At 42.5% G+C, this 13,225-nt stretch overlaps 1 protein-coding gene across 1 annotated transcript in view; it reads left to right on the plus strand.

The window, feature by feature from the left end:
* LOC127576893 (VPS10 domain-containing receptor SorCS1-like) overlaps window positions 1-13,225 on the plus strand; it is an 856,973-nt gene that overhangs the window by 696,802 nt on the left and 146,946 nt on the right. Inside the window, exon 7 of the mRNA XM_052027714.1 lies at window positions 1,926-2,044. Coding sequence (XP_051883674.1) covers window positions 1,926-2,044 — 119 coding nt within the window. The remainder of the gene's footprint in view (window positions 1-1,925; window positions 2,045-13,225) is intronic.

Below are 13,225 nucleotides of genomic sequence, written 5' to 3' on the forward strand. Positions count from 1 at the left end.
TTGTCTGCCTGCACTGCAATTCTCTGTAATTGTAACACTTTATTCTGCATCCTGATATTGTTTTCCCTTGTACTACCTCAATGCATTGTTGTAATGAAATGATCTGTATGGATGGCATGCAAAACAAAGGTTTTCACTGTACCTCAGTACAAGTGACAATAATAAACCAATTTACCAATTTACCTTTGGTTAAAAATAACCTATCAATCTTAGATTTAAAATTAAAAATTGATATGTTCCTACCACATTTTGCTTGAGGGTTGCTAGGGTTCAGAGTCTCTGTTCTACATGTTCACCATCTTGTGGGGGGCAGGTTTTCTGATCCGAAGCCTTATCGAGGTGTGAAATCATTTCTGTCATGGCCTCCAGTCCAGTGCTTATTACCAATGATAAATGGCTTCTACTTTATATCTATATCTTTCATTATTCTAAAAAATCTCCCTCTGCTTCAATGAAAGTAAATTGATTCACTGGAGAGTTCCTTCTCAATTTAAGTCGTCTAATACCTCCAATCATTCCCCTCATTCTTTGTGAAATCCTTTGTAGTACTTCATCATTAATCTGTACAATGCCATTGGAGACCATCTGACTATTATGCAGTGGCTTCTCAATTCCCCTCAATAGCCAATTTGATTTGATAACTGCTTCATGCTGATGAGGTGCTTTCAGGACATGATCAGTGACACAGCCCATTTGCTTGAAATCAGATCCATAAGGATTCCACTGTGAAAGTCTAAATGCCACATTGCATAGAATGTACAGCGCCGACACAATCATTGGAGCCATCCGGCTTCTCCCACCCCTCTCCTATTCCACGGGATTCACAAGTGCTCAGTGTATCATGTATAGAATTCAGAACAGTTCAGAAGCAGCAAGCAGCATGCTGCTTCCAGGTTATACAGACACTGGTGGTTCAAGATGACCCTGTGTTCGCTAAGGTAAAATGAAAATCTGAATCTCTGTCCCTCGTATGTTAATTCCACTTTGCTTTACACCTTCACCTTATTTGCTTCATAAAGTTGCACGCTCTAAATTCTACCTATTTACTGGGTGAAGAAATTCCTACTGACTTGCCCGATTGATTCTTTAGTGACTATTTAATACTTAGGGCCCCTCAATGCAGAATTGGCCCACAAGTAAAAAGCATGTTCTCTGCGTCTACCCTGTCAAAAATGTTATTGCTTCCAAGTCTTTATTTAGCTTTCCCTTTTCTACAGAAAAGAGGTCTGTTCTGTTCAGTCTTCTCTGAGAGGTGACACCTCTCAGCGAAGACTGATATCTTCCTCGTGAAGTTTTCATGCTCCTTTCTTCCTTGCCTCTTTGTTCCTTTTATAACATGGAAACCAGGGTTACCAGACAAGGAAACGCCGATGTAGGTCAGTGAACACAAGGTGAGTGGGTCAGTGCAAGTTAGCTCATGATGGTAGAGCCCTTGATGAAGAACTTCCCAAAAAATGTACATGTCTCTCACAGAGCATGTGAAGGTGCATGACATGGACTTTCCAGTTGTCTGTGTGAATCTAGGTTACAAGGCACTTACTTTTAATGCCTTTGTAACTGGTAATTGGTTCATTATTGTCAAACATACTGAGATACAATGTAAGGCTTTTGTTTGCATGCCATCCACACAGATCATTCCATACATAAGAACATCCAGGTAGTACAAAAGTGTTATTTTCTATATTCATCAGTGAAATTTTCCTGTGAACCTATTGATTTGAATTTGACATCGTTGATGTGACTTTGCATTTGATTTTAGCTTTTTAAAATGTTCTGTGACTTTCTGAAGGAAATAGAAAGAATGATTGCAGGGTGATACTTTGTTCCTTGGTGAAAATAGTCTAATGATAGCATAATGTCGCAGTGTTCCTCAGGTGCCCCTTTTCCTTCATGAAAACCCTCCGCTCTTCCTTTCTTTTTCACAGATGCTCAGTACATCACCTGTAGAATTCAGAACTGCTCAGAAGCAGCAAGCAGCACACCATTTCCCGGTTACATAGACCACAATTCATTGGTGGTTCAAGATGACTACGTGTTTGCGCAGGTAAAATGGTCGCTCTCCACTTTTTGTTACAACAGCATCAGTTCCCAACTGAATCAAGTTTTGAAAGTGGTGTACAACACACAGTCATTAACATTGGTTTGTTTAACATTGATGCTGTGGATTAAGAGTACAAGAAAATCAGTGCAGGAATAGGCTACTTGGTCCCTTAAGCCACTCAATATGATTATGGCTAAGCTGATTAAGGAACATGTGGGGCTATGTATATTTTTCATGACAAATCTGTTGTTGGTTGATCTGGTGCCTCTGGTGTTGGGTGGAAGCTGGTTGCTGATGGCTCCTTAGGACACAAGTGCTTCAATATTCACTGAACCCACCAATGGGTAAGTTTTTTTTACACAGAGAGTGGTAGGTGCCTCACTCCATCTAATCAGCAGCATGCTCCCAAATTGTGAGCCATTTACCAGCAGAATGCAGGAAGGCCTGATCATTGTAATGTTTGTGGCCCCCACAACCCTCTCCCTCATTACCTTGAGTGGGAACCTTACATAGAGAGTGGTAGGTGCCTGGAACAGACTGCAGGGGGGAGTGGTGGAAGCAGATATGACAGTGGCATTTAAGAGGCTTTTAGACAGACACATCAACATACAGGGAGTGGATGGATGCGGAACATGAAGAGATTTCATTTAATTAGGCATCAGTTTCGGCACAGACATCGAGGGCCAAAGTGTCTGTTCCTGTGCTGTACTGTTCAATTTTCTATGTTCTATCTCAGATGAAAGGTGGCAGTTAATCCAGCCTAGTTAGTGCTCTGTTGGTGTTACACTATCATCTGAGACTACCAATCCGTCCCTTGGTAATGTACTGCCAAGTCAGACTGGTCGGCACTCCCACGTACTACACCATGGGTTTAGATAAAGTGGTGCTCTCTCAGTACTACACTTCTATCTAGAGAGCATTTCCTCAGTAATGTATAACCAGCCCAGGACATGATTTGTATCTAGAAGCCATAACCCTTGGGGACAAAATTACTTCCACCAGGCTGTATGGTATTCAAATACATGCATTCTTAATTACAGTCATAGTGATGCACCATGGAAACAGGCCCTTTGGCCCATCGAGTCCATACTGACCATTAACCACCCAGTTATATTAATCCTACACTAATTCTATGTTTTATTTCCCCACATTCTCATCAATTCACCCCAGATTCTGCCACTCACCTACACACAAGGGTCAATTTACAGTGACCAATCGACCTCCCAACCCGCACCTCTTTGGAATGTGGGAAGATCCAGAGGAAACCCACACAGTCACTGGGAGAATGTCTGAACTCCACACAGACAGCACCAAGGTCGGGATTGAACCCAGGTCTCTGGCACTGTGAGGCAGCAGCTCCACCAGCTGTGCCACTGTACCGCCATAGGAAAAGACACATAGGCTCAGTTTAGTGGTGCAGTAGGTGCTGGAGCCCACAGCTCCAGTAAGCCAGGTTGGATCCTGACCTCGGGTGCTATCTGTGCAAATTTGTATGTTCTCCCCGAGACAGCGTGGGCTTTCCCCAGTGCTCTGGTGTCTTCCCTCTGTCCCAACAACATACTGCTAGGGGTTAATTGACCACTGTAAGTTACCCATCAGTGCAGGTAAGTAGAAGAGAATCAGAAGGGAAGTTGGGAGGCACATGGGAAAGAATAAATTACAGGATCATGAAGAAATAAGATACGGAGGAGTTTGACTGATGGAATTGCTATACTTGGAGCTGACATGGACTTGATGGGCCAAATAGCCTCCTTATCATAATAAGTATGTTAGATCACGTTGGTGAAAATTCACCTCCGTTCCCCTTGAAACTTGCATCAATCATTAGAAATGTCTGAAATTGCTCATCTTTAGTAGGGGATGTTGGTCAAAGGTATAAGATGGAAAAAAACCACACTCTGTGATACTGTGACATTGCTTCCCCTTCACATGATGCTAGTTTGTGATAACGTGAAAAGTAGGCAGACTTTGCATCTGCAACTAGAGTCATAGAATCATGGAGTAATACAGCATGGAAGCAGGCCATCCGGCCCAACTCATCCATTCTGACCATGGTGACCACCTAACTAGTCCCACTTGTCGGCGTTTGGCCCATATCTCTCTAAATCCCTCCTATCCATGTACTTATGCAAATGTCTTTTGAATATTGTTATTGTACCTGATTCAACCACTTTCTTTGGCAGCTCATTCTATACCACCCTCTGTGCGAAGAAGTTGCCCCTCAGGTCCCTTTTAAATCTTTCACTTCTCACCTTAATCCTATGCCCTCCAGTTTTTAGTTCCTCTTCCCTGGGAAAAAGACAATGTATATTCACCCTATCTATGTCCCGCATGATTCTGATTCTGATTTATATATCTCTGTAAGGTCAACCCTCAATCTCCTATGCTCAAGGAGTAAAGTCCTTGCTTGCCCAAGTTTAGCTCATGCCCTCAAGTTCTAACAACAACCTCGTAAATCTTCTCTACACTCTTTCCAGTTTAATGATGTTTTCCCTGTAACTAGGCCACTAAAACTGGGCACAATCCTCCAAGTGCGGTCTCACCAACATCCTGTAGAACGGCAACATAAAGTCCCAACTCCTGTACTCAGTGCCCTGACTGATGAAGGCCAGCGTGCCAAATGCTTTCTTCAGCACCCTGTCTACCTGTGACACACGCTTTCAGCGAACTATGTACTTGTACTCCTAGGTCCCTCAGTTCCACAACACTCCACAGGACTTGACCATTCACTGTATAAGTTCTACCCTGGATTGACTTCCCAAAATGCAACACTTTGCCCTTATCCAAATTGAAAGCCATTTGCCAATCCTCGGTCCACTGACCCAGCTGATCAAGATCCTCCTGTAAGTTTTTGATAACCTTCTTCACAGTCTATGATACCACCCATTTTAGTGTCATCCACAAACTTACTAACCATGCCTTGTACGTGTATATCCAAATCATTTATATAAATAATGAACAACAAAAGTCCCAGCACCTACACCTGATGCACACAGGCCTCCAGTCCAAGGAACAACTTTCGACCAGCACTCTCTGTTTCCTACCATCTAGCCAATTATGAATCCAATTAGCTATCTCTCCCTGGACCCCATGTCATCTAACCTTCCAGACTAGCCTGCCATGTGGGACCTTGTCAAAAGCCTTGCTAAAGTGCATCTAGGCAATGTCCACCATCCTACCCTCATCTATCCTCTTGGTTACCTCTTCAAAAAACTCTAAAAGATTTGTCAGACACGATCTCCCATACCCAAAGCCATTCTGACTATCCCTAATTACACCTCGGCAAAAGTCAAAGTCGAGTTAATTGTCATATGCACAAGTACACGTGCAATGAAAATTTTGATAGATCCTGTCCCTCAGAATCCCTTCCAGTAACTCAGCAGCCTGTAGTTCCCTGGCTTGTCCCAGCTACCCTTCTTAAATAATGGTGCAACAATAGCCACCCTCCAGTCTTCATGAACAGTTCCAGAACTGTGTAGATTCTGCCAAATTGGCCCAGAGTACTTGAGCAGGATGTCCCAGGTTTTTCCTGGGACCGAGTTTATCTGCAGGCTCAGGCTCCCACATGCATGTAGTTGGTGAAGAGAACAATGAGTCAATAATCACTGCTAACTCGAGTGAACTGATATTCTCGACCAGTTTGCAGTGTTTGTCCTAATATAAGCACCTTGCAAGGTACAGGATTGGACAAGCGCATCAATTTGCCAAAGTCTGACAAATCTTACATACCTTTAAAATGATGGATGGTTTTGATGGCTTCTCCTTGTGGAGAAGAGAAAAAAGACTGGAGTTATTCATTGTAAGACAGCCACCTAGCATGCAAATAAAGAACAGAAGAGAAATCTCTTTACCTAAAGAGTGGTGGGAGTGTGCAGGCACAAGAGGCTGCAGATGCTGCAATCTGGAACTGCTGGAGGAACTGCTGGTCAAGCAGCATCTGTGGAGGGAAAGGCACAGCTGATGTTTTGGGTTGAGACCCTTCATCTAGACTGACGTAGGTGGTGGCAGGAGAATTGGGAGAATTGGTGAAAGAATAAGTTACAGGAAAATAAGTGAGAGAATTGGACCGATAGGGTTGCTCTGAGAGCTAGCATTGACTCATTGGGCCAAATGTCTTTCTTCTATTTTGTAAGGAAATATGAGGTATTGAATAACTCAGAAAAGGAACTTACTCTGAACTAATGTTATCAGTCCGTTAAATCAAAGGCCGCAAGCACTGTTAGACATCTGGTCTAATTTATGTCTGTTAGGAATGATTTACTATCTTCAAAAGTGTTAGTGTTGCAGATTATCATTTTTGTTTAATCAAAAACACTCTGCATTGCATATCCAGTACCAGAGCACATGTTCTGACACTTCAATGCGGTGCTGCAGGAGGGCTGCACAGTTGCGAGCTCTGCCTTTTGAATTCATTGTTAAACCAAGATCCCATGGAAAGTTCATATGGTGTATTAGCAAGACAGGGAGATCTTGGCAAAAGTTTAGCCCATAACCATCACTGAGACTTCGAATTGGCAGCACATGTCCACAGCAGGGGGCCAGAAGCCAGCCTCAAGCCACTTGGGCCTCATATTAACCAGTTAAAACCACAGTAAGGTAGAACTAGATAACAGAAGAAGAAGCCATTTGACCCGTACTGGGCTTAAAGGGAGCTGCTGAGGCCAAGTCCACTTCCCACCACCAGAGACTTGGAGCTTAAAGCAGCTGTTCATCCTAAATGTGATGGGGGTTTCTGCCTCCATCACTCATTCAAGCAGGTAGGTCCAGATCAGCCCCTCACCATGCCATGGTGAATAAATTTCCCTTTGAAATGCCTTCTAACCCTTTCACCTCTTAACTTCAGTTGTGTCCCCTAATTATCAGCCCCTCTGCTGGAGAAACTGGGGTTATTCTCCTCAGAGAAGACTGAGAGGTGATTTAGTTGTGCTCAAAGGGTGTGGTAAGAATAGAAAATAAGAAACCGCTTCCACTGGTAGAAGGGCCAAGAACCAGAGGACACAGATTTTATAAGAACCAGAGGTGACATGAGGAAAATCTTTTCAGCAAGAAAGTGAAAAATCTGGGATTCACTGCATCATGGAGAGGGGAAGGCGAATTCAATCACGCAGATACCACGGGAGAAAATTATTGCACAGCCACAGGGAAGAGCTAGTGAATGAGATTGACTGGATTGCTCCTGGAGAGAGCCGAAACAGGCTCATTGCTCCTGTCAGCATTGCAACAACCCTATCCACTGCTGATAAGCATCAATGAAAATATTTACTGCCTTATTTCCTCTGGGTGCTCCAGTTTCCTCCCACATCCCAAAGACGTACGGGTTAGGAAGCTGTAAGCATGCTATGTTGGCGCCGGAAGCGTGGCGACACTTGCGGGCTGCCCCCAGAACACTCTACGCAAAAGATACATTTCACTATGTGTTTCAATGTGCATATGACTATTAAAGATATCTTATCTTAATCTTAATCTTATTAAGCTTGAAAGGACCTTGATGTCTAATGTTTTGAATCATTTGACTTGGTTGAAGCTAATGCATATTCTGTACACATGTTCCCGATAAGTGATAACCTTATGTTACATAGTCACTTAAAGCAATTTAATATAACACTGCATGTGAATGAATACGAAAGCATAGTCTAATTCATTGAAAAATGAAAAAATGTCACATGTGACCTTTTCAGAGATATAGTCTATGAGCTCATTGAAAATGGGAGCAAGGAAGGTCTTATTGAGTACAGACCTCAGTTCAATCAATTGTTATTCACATCTAGAGCTAGAACACATTTTTGGTTGTACTGCCTTTCAGAAGATCTAAATTGTTTCAAGAAAAATCAATCACACCAATTTATCTCCTATCTCACCCTATCTCTATTTGGCATTGATTCCGATCATTGTTTCTATCAAGTGGAGAACTGTGGTGTGTGTCTTTATTTTGCTCTAGTTTATTCTGATTGGTTATGTATCCAGTTCCAGAAGTTTTTCAGGAGAAATCAAAGAATGATGAATGCAAATAAAAGAAGGAGATGGTATAGTGTTGGCTTCACCCTTACACGATATATAACTCTATTTTTCTCGATGAATCATTCATATCAGTGTTAGTTTCATTCCATAGTGCAATGTTTAAGACAACACATTTGTGGAGCATATTAATGCATTTTGGTTAGATGCTTCTAATCATGATTACCAAACCATGAGACTGAAAGGGATTCCGTTATCTTTGGAATAACAGCAAAAGGGAAAAAACAGAATTAGGCGCATAAGAAACCACGTTTATAGGGCTGAACACATCTCAAAGTTAACAGCTTTAGGGTGAAGAAGTATTGACATTACTCAAAATAATTACCCAAAAAATTGCCAGGTTTCCTGAGACACTCATCTATATTGGTCAGCACCATAAGAAAAGCTGGAGGGGATAATAGCCTTGGACTAGTAGCAACCATCCACTTCAAGCCCCAGAGAAATGTAAAGCCAATATTTTTGTCCAGAGGCGTGCTCCCATGGTTGAATACAGATTATGCAGTCTGAGCATGTGCCAAGGTTTCATCCACACTGTACCCGACTCTTTAATCTTCTGCAGTTTAAATGCAGTTGTTCTTCAAACTGGTTTGAAAAGAAGCCTAAGGCAATATTTAAAAGATTTACTTGGATGAGATTTATTTGAGAGGTTTTTCTTCCAACAGAATACAAAAAGGGTGCATTTTGGAAGAGTGTGAGTTCTAACCTGTTGTAGCTATTACTTTGTGTTCAGTAAAATTCAACATGAAGTGTATTAGGTTGAGAGATGAAGAGCTAGTTATGGTGGCACTGGGTGTGGGCTTACCATTGTTGAGGGCTGCTGGCACTCATTTGATTGTCGTGATAATCGAATGAGGTTGTTTTACCCAGAGAGTGGTTGGGGCATGGAATGCACTGCCTGGGGCGGTGGCGAAGGCAGGTACATTGGTCAAATTCAAGAGATTGCTAGATAAGCATATGGAGGAATTTAAAATAGAGGGATACGTGGGAGGAGGGGGTTAGATAGTCTGAGGTGAGGTTTAAAGGTCGGCACAACATTGTGGGCCTAAGGGCCTGTATTGTGCTGTACTGTTCTATGATTCTATGATTCTATAATCAAAAAAAAATGCAGATGCTGGAAATTCGAGATAAAACAAAAATTGCTGGAAACACTCAACAGGTCAAGCAGCATCTACAGAAAGAGAAACAGAGATCATGTTTCAGGTCGAAGCTCTTTTATCAGAGTTGCAGAGTCATAGAGTTATTGAGCATAGAAACAGGCCCTTCAGCCCACCAAGTTGCCCAATTGAACTAGTCCCATGTGCCTGCGAAAGAGCTGGGAAAATAAAGGTGGCTTTAAGCTGCAGAGAAGGTGGTGGGAGGGATGGACAGGACAAAGGGAATATCTGTGACAGGGTGAAGCCAGGTCATCTGGGTTTATGGAAGCATTTAGAGGGTGAATACACTTCTTTGCCTGTGTTCAGTGTTGTAAATAGCAGGACTGTGGGACATGCCCAGCAGCTCAGACCGTAGTCATGGAGAGAGAAAAATTAAGCCATTATCACTTATGGATGACTTCCATAAGAAATGGCCACTTCTGATACAGACAGACAAAGCATATTATCTAAAGTTGAAGAATTTTATATTGATTGGAATTCCAATTGATCCAAATGGTGTGCTTGAAGATTTTTTCTGTTGACAATGTAGCCATAGAATCCTGGTAAAGCGTGGCATGGGTTCAGCGGACAGATTTCTCAGTGTAGCTACTGCAAAATCTGCAAAGGTTTGGCACTCCACCAGTGGGCTCCCATGTCGGAATGCAGTTGTTGTCATCCCAACAGCACCGTGGACCTCTCAGGAATTCTAGGACTCCTGCACTTGAGCAATCCCTGTGTAGGAATTCCAAACTTCTCAGTAGTTAGGTGGGAAAATGTTGGCAGTTACATGTGGAGCTGTTGGAAATTCTCTGCAAAATCTGGACGATTATATTCTCTATAATATCCAAAGCCCTGGGCCATACATTTGCAGCAAATAAATCCATTGCCATCATCACTTAAAAAAAAGATCCAAAAAGAAAATATGTTTGAGAGGCTGTTTCTCCCATGTGTGAAAATATTAATAGACTAGCATATTTTTACAGCTCATTTTTTTTCAGGGCTTTTACAACAGCATGTTATAGCCTCTGATCCAAGTAAGATAAATCCCTTTTGCATTTTATTGAGCTAATCATATGTACCCAGATTTTGTGGCCATCACATTAACTTTTATCTACATGGAATATATATTCTGGTCGCAAGCAGTAAATAAATCTCCATGGAGACATTTGGTGATCTGCTGTTATCCCCGAAGCCAATCCAATGCAAATTTGGAGGAGACCTCAGTTTAGTTGGGAGCCTCATTCTTAGTATCAGCACATCCAGAGAGCCATAGATTCATGCAGCATGGAAACAGACCCCTTGGCCCACCAAATCCATGCCAACCCATTTAGACTAACCTACACAAATTACATTTTATTCTCCCCACATTCCCATCAACTCCTCCCAGAATCTGCCACTCACCTACATACCAAAGGCAATTTACAGTGGCCAATGTATCTACCAACCCGCATGTCTCTGGGACATGAGAGGAAACCGGAGCGCCCAGAGGCAAACCCACACGGTCACAATGAGAATGTGCAAATCCACACAGACAGCACCCGAGGTCCGGATCGAACCCAGGTCACTAGAGCTGTGGGGCAGCAGGTCTACCAGCTACACCATTGTGAAGCCCATTCAGATCATGACTTTGGCGGCTTAAATGAACAAGAAGTTTAGAACGCATAAATCGAGAGAAAATAGGTATTCCTCATGTTCAATTTACAAATTTTGGCGATGACACCATTGAGTCTTTGGGGGAGGAACATAGAAATGCACTGTGCCATGAGGCATTTCACTCAGCTTTCTTCATTTCTAATACTTCACTCTACGGAACATTTAGCAGAAGCACGTCACTTTCCTAAATCAAAGAATAGTTGTCCATACCACATTGAAACTAAACTGTGTGACCAAGAGAAGGTGTGAAGGAATTGAGGGGAGAGTCCAAAAGGTGATACATCGTACATGCCATCTTTCCAGGAATGGGATTGAAATACTCCTTGAATGACCAAGCAGTTTCTTCTTCATCTCTGTCTGCTGACTACCAGTACCTCAGGCCTTCCATATTTCTTTCCATTCTCAAACACCTTTCAAGTGCTATTGAATTGGCCCAAGGAAGATCTTGTAGCCACAATGGAGTAACCTTGGGCAAATGATCTGCCTCTCATTTGTGATTGTTGACTTCAGATCAGCTAACAAATACCCACGTCACCCTCATTACTGACCTGCAGAGTGGCACAGTAGTTAGTGCTGCAAGTACAAGAGACTGTAGATGCTGGAATCTGGAGCAACACACAAAGAGACTGCGGATGCTGCCCATTTGCTGACCTATTAGTGTGTTGCAGTAGTTAGCGTTGTTGTCATAGAGCTCCAGTGATCTGTGTTCGATCCTGACCTCAGGTACATTATGTATGAAGTTTGCACATTCTTCTTGTGCCTGTGGGAATTCCACTGAGTGGTCTGGTTTCCTCCCATACCCTAAAGACGTGCCGGCAGGATAATGGGCCACTGTAAATTGCCCTTAATATAGGTGGGTGCCCGGAATATTATAGTGGACATTCCGGAGAGAAGATGCTATAGGGAAAAAAGTGAGGGAATGAGAGTCATGGAAGTGGTCTGAAAACTAGCATGGAGTCAGTGGACCAAATGGCCTCCTGTATTGTAAAACAAAGCAAGCAGCTTAGAAATATCAAAGAGAATGAAAAAGAGATAAAGAAAAGAAGTATTTGACATTAAGGGAAGTTAAGCTTCCTGAAGGTACTTTAATAGCAGCCTCAAAATCATAGATCAGAAAGGACAGGGCAAGAGATTGAGCCACTGCTATTTAAGTAGTATTCTGCCTCATTGTCATCAGCCTGGGGTACTTAACATTAGCCCCATAGCCTTATATCTTCCTCAGACCATTTGAATCAAACAATTGAACCATGAGTCTGTCGTGGATAAAAACAGAGAAACTCTTTTAACAATTGAAAGATATTCATATTGTTGATTATTAAACAGGTTCCTTCTATGATTATTCAAATGTTCTAATAAAGCCATGCTGATTACAGCAGGAAGAAACTGTGCTGTCTCTGCTTTGATTGGCAAGTGGCTGAGAAAGACAGGTTAATTGCAGTAAACAGAAAGATCTATTTTCTTGCTTGTTGAATTGATGAGTGCACCAAATTAGGTTCTGCCTGTCACGTTGAAAGCGAGAAAGTGTGCTGGAGGAGCAAAGGACACAGGCAAGAGAAGGCAACGTGATTCCTGATCATGAAGCGTGGCTAATCAGAGACCTGCGGAAAGGAAAACTTCTTGAACCACCTTCTCGCTGTTTCACGCAACCATGCCTGACACATACAGTGTCGGGTTGTGGCAGTGGCTTTAGTAGTCAGGCTGCAGAAAATAGAATCAGGGGAAGGCAAAAGAAACAGTTTCGCAAAAGACAAGTAATAACTTGTATTTATATAACAACAGAAATGTACCAAAAGTGATCTTTAGGACATAGAACAGGAACAAACCCTTCAGCTCACAATGTTATGCCGAACTAATTAAGTTAATGATGCCTAATTACACCAATCCTTTCTGCCTGCCCATGGTCCATATCCCTCCATTCTCTGCATATCCATGTGCCTATCTAAGAGCCTCTTCAATGCCTCTATCATATCTGCCTTCATCGTCACCCCTGGCAGTGCATTCCAAGCACCCACCACTCTCTGTGTAAAAACTTGCCCTGCATAATGTCTGTGCTGAACACGATGCCAAATTAAAAAATGGGGTGACCAGAATTGAATGCAATACTCCAGATGCGGTCTATCCAGAGTTTTATAAAACTGCAATGTAACTTCCTCACTCTTGAGCTCAATGCCTCAACTGATAAAGGCAAGCACGCCACACACCTTCTTTACCACCCTATCAAGCTGTACAGCCATTTTCAGGGAGCTACGGATTTGGACACCAATATCTCTCTGTACATCATTCTGTTAAGGGTCCTGCCTTTAACTGTGTACTTTCCCTTTACATTTGATCTCCCAAAGTACAACACCTTACACTTGCCCAGATGAAACTCCATCTGTCATTT

This window comes from Pristis pectinata, chromosome 12 (assembly GCF_009764475.1).
Source record: "Pristis pectinata isolate sPriPec2 chromosome 12, sPriPec2.1.pri, whole genome shotgun sequence".
Taxonomy (NCBI): domain Eukaryota; kingdom Metazoa; phylum Chordata; class Chondrichthyes; order Rhinopristiformes; family Pristidae; genus Pristis; species Pristis pectinata.